The 22,739-nt window shown below is 42.4% G+C and overlaps 3 protein-coding genes across 4 annotated transcripts in view; 1 reads left to right on the top strand and 2 right to left on the bottom strand.

The window, feature by feature from the left end:
• LOC135239254 (uncharacterized) overlaps positions 1 to 22,739 on the bottom strand; it is a 52,423-nt gene that overhangs the window by 12,379 nt on the left and 17,305 nt on the right. The gene's annotated exons all lie outside the window — the stretch shown is intronic.
• LOC135257723 (fucolectin-2-like) lies at positions 634 to 21,598 on the top strand. 2 transcript variants are annotated; one of them, XM_064340816.1, is made up of 4 exons: positions 634 to 782; positions 1,310 to 1,404; positions 20,604 to 20,898; positions 21,338 to 21,598. In XM_064340816.1, the coding sequence occupies exons 2-4, from the start codon at positions 1,311 to 1,313 to the stop codon at positions 21,492 to 21,494; spliced, it is 546 nt and encodes a 181-aa protein (XP_064196886.1). In that variant the 5' UTR covers positions 634 to 782; position 1,310; the 3' UTR covers positions 21,495 to 21,598. The 2 variants fall into 2 exon arrangements, with proteins under 2 accessions (XP_064196886.1, XP_064196966.1); XM_064340896.1 differs by lacking the exons at positions 634 to 782; positions 1,310 to 1,404 and adding an exon at positions 20,140 to 20,234.
• Positions 2,142 to 14,061, bottom strand: LOC135257665 (fucolectin-3). Its single transcript, XM_064340688.1, has 5 exons — positions 13,994 to 14,061; positions 4,321 to 4,498; positions 3,906 to 4,000; positions 3,058 to 3,352; positions 2,142 to 2,618 (listed from the first exon to the last, which is right to left on the bottom strand). The coding sequence occupies exons 3-5, from the start codon at positions 3,997 to 3,999 to the stop codon at positions 2,462 to 2,464; spliced, it is 546 nt and encodes a 181-aa protein (XP_064196758.1). The 5' UTR covers position 4,000; positions 4,321 to 4,498; positions 13,994 to 14,061; the 3' UTR covers positions 2,142 to 2,461.

Raw genomic sequence — 22,739 nt, 5'->3', positions numbered from 1 at the left:
GGGCCAGTTAGTTGCTGGATGACCGTTCTTTTTCTATGAAGCTGAGTGTTATGCATTTAGATCTGTATGCAGGGTGAACGGCCTGCCACACAGAAGATGTACCATCGCTCACATGACCATAGGCAAGCCAGTGCCCCTCTCTCAACAGCTGAGTATTCTTGTTCAGCTGGTGGAAGTGCTGAATGTGCAAAAGCCATCAAGGGCTTTTCCCCTCATTACATTACAGATGCTTAGAACTTATCCAGAGCGTAGTCAATCCATTTATACAGCTGGATATTTTACTGAAGCAAATCAGGTTAAGCACGGGTACAATAGAGTCAACAACAGTCTGGTAGGCTCAGTCATTTCTATCAGATCAAATCCACACTGAGGAGCCATCAGCAGGAGGAGATGGTTACGCGGCTAATGCTAATCTCAAGATCAACGGGAAATTATGAGACATTCAGTTACAAGTCAACAACTGCCAACTTCCACACTGTGATGTATAGCTGCACATGAAAGGACACAGCCTGGTGTTTGAATATCATAACCCTAATTTAGCGAAGAGCTGAGTCTTCAGTATGTTTGATTCATGTTGGCAGGGTTCATGTTGTCCTGATTGCAGTGGGAAGCTCATCCAACACCTGTGTGGCCAGAACAGACAGGAGACCATCACGTTGAGCAAGCACTCCCATTTAGGGGTATTTAAGAGGCACCATCCTAAACACATCCACATTCCAACTGAATAGTCAACAATTATCTACCAAAGATCCACCGGTGAAAACCTGCAACCTTACGGACAGGTAAGATTACCATTTAGACCTACCTGCAGATCAACTTGCAAAACTCTACATTAGCAATCTTTCAAAAATTATTGATGAACTCATTTCCAGCTTGAAACTTTGGAAAGCTGGCAGACATTTTATTGAACATTAATGCTTATTTTTATGAGAAAAATGTAATAAAGCTGAGAATCCATCTCACAAATGTTTCCTATGTTTAGAAACTGCATGTGAGTTAACTTGTAATCTTGACATTGAATTTATTTGTGGAAAACCTTTGATGTTTAATAGATATGTTGCTTCAAAAGTTGAATCAGTTGTGGTGCAAACAATCTGAATATCTACAGTAAGTTAGCTTGCAGGCATTACCTTCATAATGCTTAGCATTGGAAAACAAAGCTGTCATATATAAAACTTATTTCATAAAATTGTATGAGTCAATTTCAATGTCAAAAAAGTTTTTTTTAAGAACCGATTCATCATAATATTTTCTCAATGAACAAATATGACTTTTAACAAATATTAATGAATAATTGCTTCTTTTCCAGGATGAAGGTGAAAATGATTATGTTACTTTTTCAAATCTTGGCGATTTCAACCCTCAAGTCAGATTCAGCTGACATTCCTGAGGGATACACGCAAGGTACACTCCACCCCATGCACACGCACTGCCATGGAAACCACCTGTGCCTGAAATGTTGTGTCAAATGTACAGATGAAAGAGGACGAGAACTTCAGCCTTTATCCTTTAACATCTACTAAGATCTGTGATTTGACAATAAGGTTTTGAAAGTGAGAGAGAAAACGTTATTTGGAATATATTGTAGATCTTTAGACCAAACATTACCTGCCATAATCACTGAGATTGAAATTGTCTTCCAGTGCGTTCATTTTCTACTCCCTACGATTGCACGACTGACTCCCACTGCTGAATTAGTATAATCAATATTTATGCACTTATTGACTGTACTGTGAGAAAAAACCCCGTCAAGATTTGGTTTTCTAACACTATGGAATCTGTGATTATGAGGATGATTTAAGCATTACCTAATCTCAGTTTCAATTTTTGTCCCTTTCAGGTGAGGTCCCAGAGAAGAGCCAGAGTCTTTAATTCTAACTTCATATTCAAGCCCAGGTGTTATCCAGTTTGTGGCAGGTGAGGTGCAGGTGTGGGAATCAAACTGGTTTTCTGTTGCTATTGTATTCAATCATTAAATAACACAAAATTATTTGTTCAAAATAATTAATTTAAGTTTGACTAGAATTATTGAACAGTTATTTAATATTGTATCACAGCAAATGAATAAAAAGTCCCAACACTTTCATTCAAGATGACTTTACCCTGAGCAACCAGCAGTGTACTGAGCACACACACGTCAATGCTTTAAATGAGATGTTTATTTGATGCACTACAAAGAAAATCAGTCAATAGATGAACTTGCAGAACATGTATGTCAATGCCTTAAATGTTTATTTGATACATTGAGTGTCTATTTGATGTGCTAAAAAGAAAATGAAGTCATAAATCAACTTGCAGAAAGAACTCAAGCAGAACTTCAAAAGGTTTTTTTGTAGACTCTTGACAGCATAATCCCAAAATCCCAAAAGAGTCAAATTTATTTCATTACCCCATTTCAGATTCACTGCATCTGACTGTAAAGAAACAATCACGTTTAAATACGAAGGAATTTGCAAACTACTTAACAAGGGGCAGGAAATAAAACATTCACTTCCACTTCACAGAGGTGAAGGGATTCTGCAGTTGGAAGGTACACTGTGACGTAGCGTCCAATCATTGGCTGCGGACAGTGAAAGGTTTTAGTCTCTCCTGTTGCCATAGAGCTAATCACACTGCACCTGCAGGAGGGAACAGAATAAAGTTGATTAGTGGCTCATCGACTTTGGTCTTCTTTCTGAATAATATTCACCCTAATTCTGAATAATATGGTGCTCTGTACCCCAGTTACAGTAGCTACTGTATGACGAGGGGGAAGCTTACAATGTGGTGGGGTTGGTAATGGAAATGATTGGTCAGTGTGGGCAGGTCTGTAGTCTGGTCTGTACTGTGCAGTGTAACTGGAGGATTGCAGTGTTAAACAGAGACGGCTGCTGGCAGCTCTCTCTCTCTAAAGGAGTAGTGCACACTTACCTGCACCGCCCTGAATAGACAGAGGATGTTGCACAGGTGAGACTGACATTATGAACACAACCCGGTGTTTAAAACCAAGAGAGGAAAAAACTATTTTTTGTTCTATTTCTGAATATAAGGCTCTACACTGTAGAGATCAGTACTGACTGTGGATTATTGATTCCGTTGTCCTTCAGGTGTTTGCCGATGAGGATCTGAGCTCCACTGATCCTTTCTCCACAGCAGTCTCCTCTGTTGGTGATGGTGACGGAGGTGATTGTGTACACCTGCTTCAGGTCCACCCTCCACCAAGAGTTGGCCTCTCCCGAGGAGTGGGTGCAGGATCCATGGTAGAAATTAGAATCTCGGTTTCCATCAATGGCATTGCTTGCATGGGATAAAGCAGCATGTTCCCCCCGCAGTTGTGCTGACTGAGTGGCCTTCCCTCGTATAGCCACATTCTCTGTGGGGGGGAGGGGGGAGATTATCACAACTGATACAGCATGGCTGTTTAAAATGCTGTCACTTCATCAGCACCCTGGTTCAATTACTGTGCACTTATCAGGAGTTTCAGCAGGAGCAGTAGACCTCTAGACTGGACTACTTCACCCCCCCTGCTGGTCAGACTCCCACAGCACTCTCTACAGCCCCTTCAGCTCATGCAGATCGCCACAGCAAGCACCCCCGCCCTCCCCCCCCCCCCCACCCTCGCACTTCCTCCACCTGCTTCCACTGGCACAGTGTAATTATATCACTGCCAGAGGTTTCTAAACTCAATTTTACTTATATTCACTTAAATGATCAAATGAACCACAACTGAAAAAATTGTTGCTGGTCCACATTTCCAAATAACGTTTTCTCTCTCACTTTCAAAACCTTATTGTCAAATCACAGATCTTAGTAGATGTTAAAGGATAAAGGCTGAAGTTCTCGTCCTCTTTCATCTGTACATTTGACACAACATTTCAGGCACAGGTGGTTTCCATGGCAGTGCGTGTGCATGGGGTGGAGTGTACCTTGCGTGTATCCCTCAGGAATGTCAGCTGAATCTGACTTGAGGGTTGAAATCGCCAAGATTTGAAAAAGTAACATAATCATTTTCACCTTCATCCTGGAAAAGAAGCAATTATTCATTAATATTTGTTAAAAGTCATATTTGTTCATTGAGAAAATATTATGATGAATCGAATAAATTCAATGTCAAGATCACAAGTTAACTCACATGCAGTTTATAAACACAGGAAACATTTGTGAGATGGATTCTCTGCTTCATTACATTTTTCTCATAAAAATAAGCACAAAAGTTCAATAAAATGTCTGCCAGCTTTCCAAAGTTTGAAGCTGGAAATGAGTTCATCAATAATTTTTGAAAGATTGCTAATGTAGAGTTTTGCAAGTTGATCTGCAGGTAGGTCTAAATGGTAATCTTACCCGTCCGTAAGGTTGCAGGTTTTCACCGGTGGATCTTTGGTAGATAATTGTTGACTAGTCAGTTGGAATGTGGATGTGTTTGGGATGGCGCCTCTTAAATATCCCTAAATGGGAGTGCTTGCTCAACGTGATGGTCTCCTGTCTGTTCTGGCCACACAGGTGTGGGATGAGCTTCCCACTGCAATCAGGACAACATGAACCCTGCCCACATGAATCTTTCCAAACATACTGAAGACTCAGCTCTTCGCTAAATTAGGGTTATGATATTCAAACACCAGGCTGTGTCTTTTCATGTGCAGCTATACATCATGGTGTGGTTGTTGGCAGTTGTTGACTTGTAACTGAATGTCTCATAAGTTCCCGTTGATCTTGAGATTAGCATTAGCCGCGTAACCATCTCCTCCTGCCGATGGCTCCTCAGTGTGGATTTGATCTGATAGAAATGACTGAGCCTACCAGACTGTTGTTGACTCCATTGTACCCGTGCTTAACCTGATTTGCTTCAGTAAAATATCCAGCTGTATAAATGGGTAAATATAAATTGAGTACGCTCTGGATAAGTTCTAAGCATCTGTAATGTAATGAGGGGAAAAGCCCCTGATGGCTTTTGCACATTCAGCACTTCCACCAGCTGAACAAGAATACTCTGTTGAGAGAGGGGCACTGGCTTGCCTATGGTCATGTGAGCGATGGTACATCTTCTGTGTGGCAGGCCGTTCACCCTGCATACAGATCTAAATGCATAACACTCAGCTACATAGAAAAAGAACGTTCATCCAGCAACTAACTGGCCCAACAAGTTTCTCGCTGTGTGAATACTGGGTTAGACACTGAAGCTCGGACTAAATGTGACCCATGCACATGCACTGCCATGGAAACCACCTGTGACAGCTGCCAGCAGCCATCTCTGTTTAACACTGCAGTCCTCCAGTTACACTGCGCAGCACAGACCAGACTACAGACCTGCCAACACTGACTAAACCTTTCAATTTCCATCCCAACCCCCGTCACACAGTAGCGACAGTAACTGGGGTACAGAGCACCATATTATTCAGGATTAGGATGGATATTATTTTAAAAGAAGGCCATAATCGATGAGTCTCATATAAACTCTATTCTGTTCTCTCTTGCAGGTGCACCATGGTTGGCATAATGGCAGCAGGAGAGACTAGAACCTTTCGCTGTCTGTATCATGCCATTTTACTATATTTCACAACTGGATTGTCCAAGACAATATATGACCACTCAGTCTCAAAAGGAACATCTCTACGCGTAAAACCAATGGGAAGGTTGTATATTTATTCAATATTTAGTCCCAGATATTGACTGTAGAATGACATGGTATCATTTTTTAAAACTTTTTCTCGTTTATTTCGTTATTCAGTCAGCATCATTTTCAATGCTGTATAGGCATATCTTAGGACTATAGTCGGGTTTATCTTGTTGCTATGATGGAGTACGATTTTTGAGTGGTGAAAGAATATTTTTATGAATGCCCAGATAGACAATATAAATGTGGGAAACAGCAGATGTCCTTGCACAACTCTCTTCAAAACACTCAGCACACCAGGCTGCTAGCTGCTCTGCCAGCTCTCTGTTTGCTGACTTACTGTTGGTGATAAAGCCCACCACTGTTGATACATCAGCAAACATGATAATGTTATTGGAGGTAAACAGTCATGGGTCATCAGTGTGAAGAGCAGTGGGGGGGGGGTGGCTTACCTTGAACCTTACCCCTACCCTGAGCCTTGCAGGTAGCAGGTCCATGTGATGATCCCACGTGGACATTTTTGGGCTGAACCCAGCCGACGTGCGTGGGCTACCCGACCTCCAGGTACTTGCCACCCCCGGGCCTGGCTCCAGGTAACCCTATTCCTGGCGGGGAAACTGTATTTAATATATTATATTATATATTAACTGTATTTTTACTGCACATACAGAAGGGGACTACTGGTTCGTCTGGGTATTTCGCCTCAGACAGGTTTGTAGTCTGGTCTGTACTGCGCAGTGTAACTGGAGAACTGCAGTGTTAATCAGAGATGGCTGCTGGCAGCTCTCTCTCTCTAAAAGAGTAGTGCACACTTACCTGCACCGCCCTGAATAGACAGAGGATATTGCACAGGTGAGACCGACATTATGAACACAACCCAGCATTTCAAACCAAGAGAGGAAAAAACTATGTTTTGTTCTATTTCTGAATATAAGGCTCTGTTCTTCAGTCTCTTCGGCTCATGCAGTTCACACTAGCTTTCAACCTGCCCAAATTCTCCCATCTCAAACCCCCCCCACCCCCCAACCCCCGCTCCCTCCACCTGTTTCCACTGGCACAGTGTAATTATATCACTGCCAGAGGTTTCTGAACTGAACTGCACTTATATTCACTTAAATGATCAAATGAACCACAGCAGACTGCCTTATTGTTGGTCCACATTTCAAAATAACATTTTCTTTCCCTCTCTCTCAAAACATCATTGTTAAATAACTGATCCAGGGTGGCAGTGGAGTGTGATGGGTAAGGTGTTGGTCCTAACCTGACGGTCTGAGCAAGGTACCTGCTTTGCTTTAGTATATATCCAGCCAGCATTAAAAAATGTTTTTAAGTTGTGTAAGTCGCTCTGGATAAGAGCATCTGCTAAATACCTGTGATGTGAAGGGGAAAGATTCAGGTTCTCGCCCTCCTGCAGACTTTCAGGCACAGGTGGTTTCTATGGCAGTGCATGCCCATGGGGTGGTGTGTACCTTGTATTTTTCTGTCAGGAACTTGAGCTGAGTCTGACTTGAGCATTGAAATGGCCAAGATTTGAAAATATAATATGATCATTTTCACCTTCATCCTGGAAAAGAAATATTTGTTCAAAGTCATATTCATTCATGAAGAAAATATTCTGATGAAAATGGAAATGTGAGTCGGTTCTTAAAAAAAACAAAAAACTTATTTAACACTGAAATTGACTCACACAATTTAATGGAGTAAGTTTTACATTTAAAAGCCTTGTCTTCCAATGCTAAGCATTATGAAGGTAATGCCTGCTAGCGAACTTAGCGTAGATATTCAGATAGTTTGCACCACCACTGATGAGACCTTTAAAACAACATATACATTTAACAAACAAAGGTTTTCAACAAATTAATTCAATGTGAAGATCACAGGTTAACACACATGCAGTTTCTAAACATAAAAAAAAACATCTGTGGTGTGGATATTCAGCTTTGTTACATTTTTCTCTGATAAATAAGCACTAATGTTCAATAAAATGTTTGGCAGCGTTCAAAAGTTTCAAGCTGGAAATGAGTTCATCAATAATTTCTGAAATATTCCTAACGTAGAGCTTTGCAAACACATCCACGTGTGTTATGCAAGAGAAGTATTGTGCAAGTTCGATGCTGGGAAATCGCAGCAGACCTCTAACATGACAGTTTGATATTAACCGTTGAGTAAATTACAATAACGATTAAACAAATAACAGCACTGAATTACGGTTATAGTAGAGGGCAAGGATCACCCTGCATTATACTGTAATCAATAGTCCATGCTGTGGCTTTCTGTTCAAAATAAATTCAATTAAGTCACAGAAGATGGCTTCAGGACAGTTCCTACACGCTTCAATGTAACATAACAGCTTTTCTATAAGCCCCATGACATAGCTCTGGGGGTCACCAAACCTGGCAAGCCCTTCGGGCACGACAAGGCCACCATCTGGGAAGTGAGCTCTGCATTCTTTCCTTTAATATTAAAATTATAATTACATAATTCAGACCTGCTCCGCTTATCCTGGGCAGGGTCGCGGGGGGCTGCTGGAGCCTATCCCAGCATGCATTGGGTGACAGGCAGGAACACACCCACTCACTCAGTCCATTGCAGAGCACACACGCCGTTCACTCACACACTCATACCTATGGCCAAATTAGTGTCTCCGATTAGCCTGCGTGCATGTCTTTGGAGGAAACTGGGGTACCCAGAGGAAACCCACGCAGACACGGGGAGAACATGCAAACATTAGAAAAGTTACATTTCTCTACCTAGTCATCCAGTTACCCCGTCTGACCTGCCCCCCCCCCCTCCCCAGGCTTTAAACTGTGATCGGCTCTATCTTAAAGAGGCCAGCAGTGTTAAGTTGATGGCTGTGATTCATACATACTACAAACACATACACACTACAAACACACACACACATTCACATACATTACACACACAAACACACACACACATTCACATACATTACACACACACAAACACATGCACACATAGATACACACACACACAAACACACACACAAACACATGCACACACATACACACGGTTGGGATTATTGTCACAGCAAAAAGGCAGCTTTTGCTTTTTTGAAATGGGAAAAACAAATTAATTGTTACCTTATCACATTAGACAGGTTTTAGTTCCATGGTGTTTTACACAAACAATATTAGCCGAACAGCCTTTAAATATTGACCAAGTGAACACAGTGGTGTGCACACTGATGAGCTGATCTGTTCTATTCATTTACCACCCTCTATATGCGCAGTACTGCGCATGCATTGCTTCAAATGTTACCTTTACCTTTTCAGACTCTCTCAGGCAGAGCTACCTACTGAAGTGTACAAAGAGCGTCACCTGCTGGCCATTCCTGGGTACTGCTTCAGGCAGCTTTCTGCTCCCTCAGCCCCGTGCACCTGGAGAGGGGGAGGTCGGTCCTCTGCAATGAATCACATACCCACATATATATAAACAAAACACGAACCTGTTCACGGTAAACCATACCAGTGAACCGGCTGGATGTAAACATCCCAGCAGTAGCAGCCAAAATAACAGAAAAGGACTAATTTCATCAGTTAATTTCGAAAAACCCCCAACCGTATCTCGAGAGAGTGTCGTCATGGTTCATAATGGGAAGTCTTCATAAACTTTGTGACGGATAGCTGGCTAAGGTTAGCCAGTAGCTTCGGAAGGGACTTACGCTGGAGAGTTCACGGAGGACACGAAGACAGCTTCAGCAGCTTTGTGGTCACTGAATAGTTGTTCATTGCCGTCAACCAACACACTCAGTGTGCAGGGATAATGAAGGGAGGACTTCAGTTTAAGTTCCCGAAGTCTCCGTTTGACCGGGTCGAAGGACCGACGTCTCTCCGTCAGGTCAGCGCTGTAATCCGGGTATATGAAGATGCGGTTACCGTTGTAGATCAGCTTTTTTTCACGGGCAAGTCGAAGCATCTTCACCTTATCCTGAAAGTGTAATAGCTTTATCAGGATAGGCCTCGGACTGGATCTGAGATTCCGTCGGACAGTAGGAGTGCGATGAGCCCTCTCTATAGCCGGCGGAGTTGGGAACTTGTCTTGCCCAAGAAGCTGTGGAATCAAACGGGCCGTAAACCTAAGCATGTCACGGCCTTCTGCGGATTCGGGTACTCTGACAAAGCGGAGATTTGCAGACCTACTCCGGTTCTCCAGATCCTCAACTTTATCCATTAGGTAAGAGTTATCTTTTTCGAGTCCACCAGCATCTGCCAGTCCCGGGCTACCTCCAGCTGTACAAACCTGGCCCTTGGTGGGATCTTCAGTTGTCTTTGTTCCCCTTCCCGAACAAAGGCAATTGGCATGACTGGGTTGGTTGTTCTGGGCGGCAAGGCATTGTTCGTTGTTCTCCTGCTTTCCAGAGTTGCTGCCAGGCACTTGAGCACTTGATTGTGTCTCCAGGTGTACCATGTACTCTTGGGAGAGGCTCACTTTACACCCAGTGAGGATGTGTCTAAGTGTAGCTGGTGTTGAACACGGGGCATGATGGATCTTCCGTTTTTCCACATTCTCCCATCTCATCCACTGGCCTTGTTTAGCTTGCGTCACAGCCTTGGCACACCTACTCGACTCCTCCTGTCGGCGGACTTTGGCCACGACCAACTTCCGCCGCTCTAGTGAGGATGCCTTGTTCCAGCAAAGTCGTTTTCCGCCAAACCCCAAGCCACTTCTTCCATGTTGGGTGGAGAGCAGATTTTGCCTGCTGTGCCGCATTCTTAGCCATCCACTTCTTTCCTGTTGCCAGGGTTGGGGCAGCAGCTCGGATCACAGTGTCTCTTAATTCTGCCAGGGTCATCTCTAGTCTCACTTTAGCGCATTTGAACTCCTCTGTGAGGCTAGAGAGAGGCAGCTGGAGTAGCCCCTGACCATACAGGCCTATGCTGCTCAGGCATCGGAACAGGAACACCTAACCATTTTCTCACATAAGAGCTGATCGTCCTTTGCATTTTCTCGATTCTTGTGAGGGTGATGTCATACATGGTTAGTGGCCACATAAGGCGAGGTAGTAACCCAAACTGCAGGCACCAGATTTTCAGCTTACCGGGCAGCAAAGATCGGTCGATGTTCTCCAGCCCTTTAGTGATTTCTTGCCTAAGCTCGTGTGCCTGATCAGTGTCCTTCAGTTTTGAGTCATACCATCTTCCAAGACTTTTGATTGGCTTTTCTGAGACAGTTGGGATAGGTTCTTGATCGATGAAGAACCTTTGCACCGTCAGTTTACCTTTGATTATAGAGATGCTTCTTGATTTGGATGGCTTGAATTTCATTCTGGCCCCAGTGATGTTCTCTTGAAGCTTCCCTAGAAGGCGCCTGGTGCAATGTGCTGTTGTTGTCATGGTTGTCATGTCATCCATGTAAGCCCTGATGGGTGGTAGACGGACTCCAGATTTCAGCCGCTCGCCACCCACCACCCACTTGGAGGCCCTTATGATGACTTCCATGGCCATGGTGAAAGCCAATGGGGAGATGGTACACCCTGCCATTATGCCAATCTCCATGCGGTGCCATGTGGTGGTAAAGTCTGATGTGGTGAAACAGAGCTGCAGATCTTGGAAATAGGCCTTGACAAGGTTTGTGATGGTCTCTGGTATCCTTAAGAAGTCAAAGGATGCCCAGAGGAAACTGTGAGGGACAGATCCGAATGCGTTGGCAAGGTCAAGGAAAATGACATGGAGATCACTCCAGGACGATATATAAAACAGTTACAATCTGACTATTGTCCTGTTATATCCTATTTGTTACATAACAACGGTCCAAGTCGAACTACCAACAAGAGTAAAATATGCCCAAACGGCCGCGGAAGAATATTTCAATTTCAGGTGATTAAGTCGATAAAAATCAATAAATACTAAAGTAACTATATATAGTCATTGTTGGTAAACCGTTGTATAAGTGGAATAAACCCCTCCGGGCTGTCCCAGTTATTAGAAAATAATGTAGGCTACTTAGGTGGTAGTATGGGGTTACAGAAGAAATCATAGGACAGATGGACCGACGACGACGTCGCTTTTTCATACGTCAGTGGGCTAATTTGCCTAATCTTCGCGGGTCTTTAGACCGCGGTGGAAACGCAGACAACAATGGGCTGAAGGAACCTTTTAGTTCCTTGAAAAGTAGTTCCTGGGACTAAAAGTTCCGGGTACATTGGGTGGAAACGCGGCTATAATGGTTGTCTGTCGCTATTGTATCCAGTCACTAAATAGCATAATTGGCAACATGATTATTTGTTCAAAGGAAGTTATTTATGTTTGACTAGCATTACTGAACGGTTATTTAAGATTGTATCACAGTAAATGAATAAAAAGTCCCAACACTTTCATTCAAGAAGACCTAACCCTGAGCAACCAACAATGTACTCAGCACACACACATGTATGTCAATGCTTTAAAAGAGATGTTTATTTGATGCACTACAAAGAAAATAAGTCAATAGATGAACTTGCAGAAAATAGACAAGTAGAACTTCAGCAGGTTTTCTGTACATGAAAACATGGAAGTATGGTAAAATGGCAGCATGATTCCCAAATCCCAAAAGAGTAAAACTGATTTCTTTATTCGCATTTCTGACTTGCATCTGGTTATAAAGAAATTACCAGTTGTTAATGCAAACAGATTTGCAAACTGCTGCTTAGAAAATTTTTCATTTGACAGGAAGTAGAGCATTCACTTCCACTTCACAGAGGTGAAGGTAATCTGTTTTTGGGAGGTACACTGTGACGTAGCGTCCAATCATTGGATATGGACAGCGAAAGGTTTTAGTCTCTCCTGTTGCCAAGGAGCCAATCACACTGCACCTGCAAGAGGGAACAGAATAAAGTTGGTTAGTGGCTCATCGACATTGGTCTTTTAAAAAAATAATAACCACCCTAATTCTGAATAATATGGTGCTCTGTGCCCCAGTTACAGTAGCTACTGTGTGACGAGGGGGAAGCTTATCATTTGGTTGAGGGGGAAATGGAAATGATTGGTCAGTGTTGGCAGGTCTGTAGTCTGGTCTGTACTGTGCAGTGTAACTGGAGGACTGCAGTGTTAAACAGAGACGGCTGCTGGCAGCTCTCTCTCTCTAAAGGAGTAGTGCACACTTACCTGCACCGCCCCAAATAGACAGAGGATGTTGCACAGGTGAGACCGACATTCTGAACACAACCCGGCGTTTAAAACCAAGAGAGGAAAAAACTATTTTTTGTTCTATTTCTGAATATAAGGCTCTGCACTGTAGAGATCAGTACTGACTGTGGATTATTGATGCCGTTGTCCTTCAGGTGTTTACCGATGAGGATGCGAGCTACATTGATCCTTTCTGCACAGCAGCCTATTCTGTTGGTGATGGTGACGGAGACGATTTTATACTCCTGCAGCAGGTCCACCCTCCACCAGGGGTTGGGACCGTTTGAGGTGTGGAAACAGGATCCATGGTCAAAGTCAGAATCTCGGTTTCCATCAATGGCATTGCTTGCATGGCTGAAAGCTGCCCATCCCCCCTGCAGAATTTCTGACTGAGTGGCCTTCCCACGTAAAGCCACATTCTCTGTGGGGTGGGGGGGGGGGGGTATGATCACATCTGATGCAGCAAAGGTTTCGACACTTAACTGCACTTATATTCACATAAATGATCCAATGAACCACAACAGAAATACTTTGCCTCACTCTTGGTCCACATTTCCAAATATCATATTTTTTTCTTTCTCAACATTAATGTCAAATAACAGATCCAAATTCATCTAAAAATGTAAAGGTTAAAGTTCTGGCACTTTTTCAGAGAAGCATTTGACACAAGCTATGTCATAATCGTTTTGACCTTCATCCTGGAAAAGAGGCAAATGGGATATATTCTTTGTCACAAATTGAACAAGTCATATTTGTTCATTAATAAATGAAATTAAAAAGCTGATTCTTAAATAAAAAAAACTGATTTGACACTGGTGCTGTTCTGCAAAGTGATTCCTCAAACAATGTAATGAAGTAAGTTTGACTTTTGACAGCTTTGTCTTCCAATGCTAAGCATCCTGGAGGTTATGCCTGCTAGGTAACTTACCTCAGGTAACCGGATAGCTAACGTGAGCAAACACTGATGAGAGTTTTGTAGCAACATAACCATTTAACATGCAAAATTATTTTTACATTTATTCAATGTAAAGATCACAGGTTTCAGGTGGAACCTACATGGCAGTTTCTGAACATAGAGAACAACAATTTTGTCTTGTGGCTGTTTGGTTTGGCTACATTTTTTAAATAAGAAATGCTGTCAAACTGAGGACTAATGTTCGATAAAATCTTTGACAGCTTTCAAAAGCTTAAAGCTGGAGCTGAGTTCATCATTCATTTCTGAAATATTCCATAGAGCTTTGCAAACGGATCCACATATAGATCTAGGCAGTAATCTTACCTGTCAGCAAGGAAGCAGGTTTTTACTGGTAGATGGTAAATAGATATTTGACATTTGGTGATCAGCCAAAAGAAATGTAGATGTGTCCTGGATGATGAACCTTAAATACCCCAAAATGGGAGTGCATGTAAAATGGTAATAAATTAATTACTTATTCAACTGCGCAAGTCAAGTGAAGTATTGTGCAAGTTTGGTGCTGGGAAATCCCAGCTGACCTCTAACATGACAGTTTGATATTAACCATTGAGCAAATTATTATCTGAAGTACATTTTGATGATGGTGGAGCAAGACAGTTCCTTGCTCCAGAAGCAGGCTGTCATCCCTGGATATAGAACTGCTTATACACAATCAGACTCAAAAGAGAAGCAGTTACAGTACTTAGGGTTGATGCGTCTTTAATAGAGCTGATCACATGACCCCCACTGACTCTGTCCACTCTGGAGAACTGGCTTTTGTGAAGGAGCCATTTTGCTTCTGCATGCACTTGATGTGTCCAGTATTCACACTTAATCGAATCTATTCTCACATGATCTTGCATCATTAGTTATTTGTTGAAGCTTACTTTTCTTCTGAATAAACAGCAATGATCTTGTACTCTTATTATGATTAATAAAAAAGCTCTTAGGTTAATAACATGAAAATATTTGCCCCCTAAATGCCCTAACAGACAAGCATGTGAACCACAGCAAAAATAAAGTATTGGCCTGCTTAATTCATTTCCAAAAAGCTTTTCATTCAATCTGGCATGATGGTTTATTATTGTTACGGCTGGCTCAAAGGGCCACAACAAACAAAGTCCAAATGCACCAAAAACAGACAGAAACTGATCTAAAAACAAACCCAGACATTTATTAATCTAAAACACAAACTAAGGGACAAACTAAAACAAACGAAAACACAAAGTTCACGAAACAAACATCTCCACACAAACCACAAACCAAACCACACACAGCCCCAAATAAGATCTCAAAGAAAAGATCTCTACCCAAAACACAAACCACACAAAAGAAGCCCCAAAGACAATCTCCCCTGCCTCATACTGCAGGGCTTATGTTGGCCACAGGCAGGTGGAGGCAATCAGGCAATTAGATAATTCGGTCATTACCTTCACCTGCACTACCCAGGCAGCAGAGGCAGGGGACGTAACAATTATATCAACTTACAGAAAGGGCAGTAGGGGGTGGAACAGAAGACATGATTTAATCAATGTACACAGGAAATAAATGTGCAGTTAAGACTGTGAAAAAACAAACCATATTCAGAGGCGTTGAGTCAGAGTTGTCTGATAAGATGTCTTGCGGTCTGTACTTAAAGGCACACAGAAGAGACCATGGTCCGAATGGTTAACCAAATAACAGAACTGCACTGTGAACTACGGTTATAGTAGAGGGCAAGGATCGCCCTGTGTAAAACTGTAATCTAAGGTCTGGTAAACATCCAGCAAAAAGGTTAAGGTCTCTGACTTACACTCAGCACACCAGGCTGCTAGCTGCTCTGCCAGCTCTCTGTTTGCCGACTTACTGTCGGTGATAAAGCCCACCACTGTTCCATCAGCACACATGATAATGTGATTGGAGGTAAAGAGTCATGGGTCATCAGTGTGAAGAGCAGTGGGCTGAGAACACAGCCCTGGGGGGCTCTGCTGCTCAGTGTGATCGTTGTGTGCCCAGTCTAGGTTAGGGGCGCACCATAAGGGTTAGGTGGGAATCCTCTCTCCCATCCCCAGCACTGACCGGAGCAACAAGGCTATTTTAAACAAACTGTTTAGTTATTTAATAAACTGAAAATGGAAGCTAATCATATCTTTGGGAGTGGGCAATGCCAAAACAATAAACAAAACACGACTACCTATAACAGAGGAATAAATAACCTATGAAAACCGTGAACTCAAGAATTACAACAAAATCTAATTTACAGTAATTACCTTTCTAACCAAACACAGGAGAAAAACGCCGTACAGAAAAGAAATGGCACCCAACTCCCTACCAGCTTCCTCTTTTACAGTTAAGGCTTCAGTCATGCAGCGGAATCATCAACAACATCCGACGCAGCAGCATACAACGGGAGAGCCAACAGGCACAGGCACAACGGGAGAGCCAACAATCTGGCGTCTGACGGCGGGAGAAAGGAGACCAGGGGCCATGTTGAAATGCCAGAATTTTGTTCACATTACGTTTACATTACACTTATTTGGCTTTTATCCAAAGCGACGTACAACAGTGCATTTCATGGTCATGGACAACTACAAAACACAGGTTCAATAAGATACGATACCCATTTCATACAGCTATTTCTAGCCAAGAACACAGCTTAGTTCACACAGTGAACACTATTATGACCTAACTTATGCCAAGCCAAAATAGGGAGAAGAACAAGCTACAATATTAGGACAAATACAAATGACCAAAAAGTACTGGAATGGGGGTACATGTATCATGAGTGTTCCTGTGTAATTGGTTCAGCAAATGTGTTGAATAGAAACTCAGGATTATTCATATTTCCTTATATAAGCTCTTTAAAGTAAGAAGACCTAGACAAGTTAATTCTCAATATAACATTTTGAAGTGTATCACAATGTCATGGATGATTCCATTAATTTTATAGCAAAATATAAGCAGCTGTCCCTAAATGTACTTGGAGACTTTTTTACACACACACTCACACACACTTTTTATACCATATTCTGTTGAACCCAAGTCGTTTTCATGGCATCCACCTGTAGATCGTTAGACAGACCATTACCTGCCATAATCACTGAGATTGAAATTTCTTCCAGTGCGTTCACTTTCTACTCCCTACAATTGCACTACTGACTCCCACTGCTGAATTAGTCCATATTTATGCACTTTGTTGAAAATATACGAAAAGAAAAAGCCATCAAGAATGAGTTTTCCAACGCTATCAGTAATTGATGATTTAAGCACTACCTAATTTCAGTTTTAATTATTGTCCCTTTCAGGTGAGGTCCCAGAGAAGAGCCAGAGTCTTTACGTCCAAGTCCAGTCATGTTCAGTCCCAGGTGTTATCCAGTTTGTGGCAGGTAAGATAGATGTGTGGGAATAAAACTGGTTTTCTGTAACTATTGTAACCTGTTATTAAATAACACAATTGGCCACATGATAATGTGGATAAAGAAAGCCATTTACATACAAGTTTGACTGTGCATGATGTCTACTTGCAAAGACAGTGAATTAAGATTGTATCACAGCAAAGAAATACAAATTCTCAACATTATCATTCAAGATTATTTCATACTGGGCACCCAACAGTGTACTCATTGCACACAACATGTAAATAAATGTAATGTAATGTCATGACATGTCAATGACAATAACAACAATAAATGTAAATAAATGTAATGTCAGTGTCTTAAAAGAGATGTTTATTTGATGCACCACAAAGTAAATCAGTTAATAAATTTTCTTGCAGAAAGCAGACAAGTTGAAATTCAGCAGGTTTTCTAAACATGAAAAAATCTAAATGTACTCTTGACAGCATGGTTCCCAATGTCCAGAAAAGTTACCTTTATTTCATTACCCCATTTCTGGTTTACTGCAATTGACTATGAATTAATGACCAGCTTTAAATGCAAAGGGATTTGCAAACTGCTGCTTAGCAATATTTACAATTGGCAGGAAGCAAAGCATTCACTTCCACTTCACAGGAAGAGTTGTGATTTGGTTAGGATTAGGGTGCTGAAGGATATCGTGGGGCACTGAGATGGCTAGGCCTAAATGGGCAGGGCCCCAGATCAGATTGAAAAGCTCTGCTTTGGGGGAATGTCAGTATGGGTGACAGAGAAGTCAAGAACACACCTGTGAGAAGTCAACAAGGCCATAATTCTGGATAAATATCCACTCCCTACCAAAGAAGAGCTCACTGCTCTATGGGTCCATTATATTCAGTAAACAGGACCTCTATCCGCGCTATCTACAGCTCCTTCCTGCTCCTGCCAGCTGTGACCCGATCGCCTGCATAACACACGCGGCATGGCTGCCAACTACAGCAGGTGCTCTTCTTTAGTAGGGAGTGGATATTTATCCAGAATTATGGCCTTGTTGGTTTCTCACAGGTGTGTTCTTGACTTCTCTGTCACCCATACTGATATTCCCCCACTGATATTCCCGCCATCTCAGTGCCCCACGATATCATTCAGCACCCTAATCCTAACCAAATCACAACTCTTCCTGCGTCCCCATATCACGCACAATCACCCAATCACAAAATCCAGCCTGACATCACTGTGGAAACCTCCTTCTCCACAAAGACTCTGCAGCTGCTCTGTACTTTTGGACACCCAGACAGCGCCTTGTACCTCCCCCAGTTGTGTGCTGCATGCCACTAATTTCACCATTATTGTTTGTGTGGAAAGTGTGTGTGCATGAATTTGTATGTACGTGTGTGTCTGTGTGTACTGTGTGTGTGTGTGTGTGTGTGTGCATGTGTATGTGTGTGTGTACTGTGTGTGTGTGTGTGTGCAGCGTGTGTGTGCATGTGTGTGTACTGTGTGTGCGCAGTGTGTGTGTGCATGTGCAGTGTGTGTGTGTGTGTGTGTGTGTGTGTGTGTGTGCATGTGTGTGTGTACTGTGTGCGCAGTGTGTGTGTGTGTGTGTGTGTGTGTGGAGTGTGTGCATGTGTGTGTGTGTACTGTGTGTGCGCAGTGTGTGTGTGTGTGTGCAGTGTGTGTGTGTGCATGTGTATGTGTGTGTGTACTGTGTGTGAGTGTGCAGTGTGTGTGTACTGTGTGTGCGCAGTGTGTGTGTGTGTGTGTGTGTGTGTGTATGTGTGTTATTTAGGCTGCAGTGTGTGTGTGTGTGTGCGTGTGCGTATGTGTGTGTGTGTGTGTGTGCGTATGTGTGTGTGTGTGTGTGTGTGTGTGTGTGTGTGTGTGTGTGTATGTGTGTTATTTAGGCTGCAGTGTGTGTGTGTGTGTGTGTGTTATTTATGCTGCAGTGTAACTTTGTGTTTCCCAACCTTTTTCCTTCCTCAGCACACTTTCCAAATTTACAGAATCTCATGGCACACCACTCTCACAAGCATAAAAAATAAACACCCTGCAGCCCCCCTCCACACACGCATTAAGAAATATGCATTTTAATGACAGTGATTTTAGCTTTTGTGAATGAGATTTGTTCAAAGTTTATTCAAGTTTTTTTATTTATTCATTTGAACAAAGGATTTTTCACACGGCACACCTGACCTCGCCTGACGGCACACCAGAGTGCCACAGCACACCGGTTGGGAAACGCTGGTGTAACTATTGACTCCCACAATTTCAAATATGCATTTCACTTTTTTGTCTCAAAAGCTCAGCAACTCTACATTATTATCAGCCCTTGTCATCCTCCAGTAGGGTGGTAGGCTCCGTCAGAATGAAGCATGATCCTGTCAGATCAGATTCACACACAACAATAGTATATCTAGGCAGAGAACCTATTTTTCTACACTAAGAACATTGTCCCCAAAGGACGTTCAGAGAAAGGAAGAGCTGAGTCTTCAGTATGTTTGGGAAGATGGGCAGGGTTTCTGCTGTCCTGACTGCAGTGGGAAGCTCATTCCACACCTGTGTGGCCAGAACAAACAAGAGACCATCACTTTGAGCAGGCACTCCCATTTAGGAGTATTTAAGAGGCGCCATCCCAAACACATCCACATTCCAACTGACTAGTCAACCTGCTGACAGGTAAGATTGCTGTTTAGACCTACCTGCAGATCTACTTGAAAAGCTCTATGTTAGCAATCTTTCAAAAATTATTGATGAACTCATTTCCAGCTTGAAACTTTGGAAAGCTGGCAGACATTTTATTGAACATTAGTGCTCATTTTTCTGAGGAAAATGTAACAAAGCTGAATATCCATGTCACAGATGTTTTCCTGATGTTTAGAGTGATCTTCACATTTAAATTTATTTGTGGAAAACCTTTGTATGTTAAACAGATATGTTGTTTCAAAGGTCTCATCAGTTGTGGTGCAAACTATCTGAATATCAACACTAAGTTAGCTAGCAGGCATTACCTTCATAATCCTTAGCATTGGAAGACAAAGCTGTCAATTGTCAAAATTACTGCATAAAATTGAATTGAGTCAATTTCAGTGTATTTACTCTTAATGGACAAATATAAATTAATAATTGGCTCTTTTACAGGATGAAGGTGAGAATGATTATAGTACTTTTTCTAATCTTGGCCATTTCAACCCTCAAGTCAGATTCAGCTGACGTTCCTGATGGATTCATACAAGGTACACTCCACCCCATGCACATGCACTGCCATGGAAACCACCTTCACTCTGAGAGAGAGAGAGAGAGAGAGAGAGATAAATCATTTATTTGGAAATGTGGATCAACAGTAAGCCAAAGTCTTTCTGCTGTGGTTCATTTCATCATTGAAGTGAATATAAGTGAAGTTCAGTTCAGAACCCTTTGGGGGGGCGGGATTGCTGTGTCTGACCTGGAGCAAGTTGCAGTAGTCCAGTCTAGAGGTCTACAGCTCCTACTTAAACTCCTTATAAATGCCCAGTAATTGAGCCAGGGTGCTAATGAAGTGATAGCATTTTAAACAGCCATGCTGTATCAGTTGTGATAATGCCCCCCCCCCACCCCCCCCACAGAGAATGTGGCTTTACGTGGGAAGGCCACTCAGTCGGATATTCTGAAAGGGGGAGGGACACCATTCAGCCTGCCTGGCAATGCCATTGATGGAAACCGAGATTCTGACTTCTACCATGGATCCTGCACCCACACCTCGGGAGGGGCCAACCCCTGGTGGAGGGTGGACCTGCTGCAGGTGTACACAATCACCTCCGTCACCATCACCAACAGAGGAGACTGCTGTGGAGAAAGGATCAGTGGAGCTCGCATCCTCATCGGCAAACACCTGAAGAACAACGGAATCAATAATCCACAGTCAGTACTGATCTTTACAGTGCAGAGCCTTATATTCAGAAATAGAACAAGAAATTGTTTTTTCCTCTCTTGGTTTTAAACGCCGGGTTGTGTTCATAATGTTGGTCTCACCTGTGCAACATCCTCTGTCTATTCAGGGCGGTGCAGGTAAGTGTGCACTACTCCATTAGAGAGAGAGAGCTGCCAGCAGCCGTCTCTGTTTAACACTGCAGTCCTCCAGTTACACTGCACAGTACAGACCAGACTACAGGCCTGCCAACACTGACCAATAATTTCCATTTCCCCACCAACCAAATGACAAGCTTCCCCCTCGTCACACAGTAGCTACTGTAACTGGGGTACAGAGCACCATATTATTCAGAATTAGGGTGAATATTATTCAGAAAGAAGACCAAAGTCAATGAGCCACTAACCAACTTTATTCTGTTCCCTCCTGCAGGTGCAGTGTGATTGGCTTTATGGCAGCAGGAGAGACTAGAACCTTCCACTGTCCGCAGCCAATGATTGGACGCTACGTCACAGTGTACCTCCCAAAAACAGGATCCCTTCACCTCTGTGAAGTGGAAGTGAATGTTTTATTTCCTGCCCCTTGTTAAGTAGTCGTTTGCAAATCCCTTTGTATTTAAACGTGATTGTTTCTTTATAGTCAGATGCAGTGACTCTGAAATGGGGTAATGAAATAAATTTGACTCTTTTGGGATTATGCTGTCAAGAGTCTACAAAAAAACCTTTTGAAGTTCTGCTTGAGTTCTTTCTGCAAGTTGATTTATGACTTTTCCTTTTAGCACATTTAAGGCATTGACATACGTGTGTGTGTGCTCAGTACACTGCTGGTTGCTCAGGGTGAAGTCATCTTGAATGAAAGTGTTGGGACTTTTTATTCATTTGCTGTGATAAAATCTTAATACTGTTCAATAATTCTAGTCAAACTTAAATAACTTCTTTTGAACAAATAATCATTTTGTGTTATTATGACTTGTACAATAGCAACATTACATTACGGGCATTTAGCAGACGCTCTTATCCAGAGGACTTACACAATCTTTTACATAGCATTTTTTTTTTACATTGTATCATTATACAGCTGGATATATACTGAAGCAATTTCGTTAGTACCTTGCTCAAGGGTACAACGGCAGTGTCCTACCTGGAATCGAACCTGCGACCTTTCGGTTACAAGTCCAGTTCCTTACCCACTGTGCTACACTCCGTCCTAAAACCACACCTGCACCTCACCTGCCACAAACTGAATAACACCTGGGACTGAACATGAAGTTAGAATTAAAGACTCTGGCTCTTCTCTGGGACCTCACCTGAAAGGGACAAAAATTGAAACTGAGATGAGGTAGTGCTTAAATCATCCTCATAATCACAGATGCCATAGTGTTAGAAAACCAAATCTTGATGGGGTTTTTTCTCACAGTACAGTCAATAAGTGCATAAATATTGATTATACTAATTCAGCAGTGGGAGTCAGTCGTGCAGTCGTAGGGAGTAGAAAATGAACGCATTGGAGGGCCATTTCAATCACAGTGATTATGGCAGGTAATGTTCTGTCTAAAGATCTACAGGTGGATGACAAACTACAGAACATGGTGTTAAAAGCATTCAGAGAAAACTGTAATTGAACAGTAAAACCATTTGTAGAACTTCAATCAATAAATCAATCAAATTTTATTTTTATATAGTTTTTCACAGCAATTGACACAATACACTACACAGACAATCAAGCGAAAAGCAACAGTGGCAAGGAAAAACTCCCTGTGGCAGATGGGAAGAAATCTCGAAAGGAACCAGACTCACAGGGGAAACCCATCCTCCTCTGAGTGTAGATTCTAATC

Source organism: Anguilla rostrata, chromosome 1, assembly GCF_018555375.3.
Source record: "Anguilla rostrata isolate EN2019 chromosome 1, ASM1855537v3, whole genome shotgun sequence".
Lineage (NCBI taxonomy): Eukaryota > Metazoa > Chordata > Actinopteri > Anguilliformes > Anguillidae > Anguilla > Anguilla rostrata.
The sequence above is the reverse complement of the archived record's forward strand: the minus strand, read 5'-3'. Positions and strand labels throughout refer to the sequence as shown.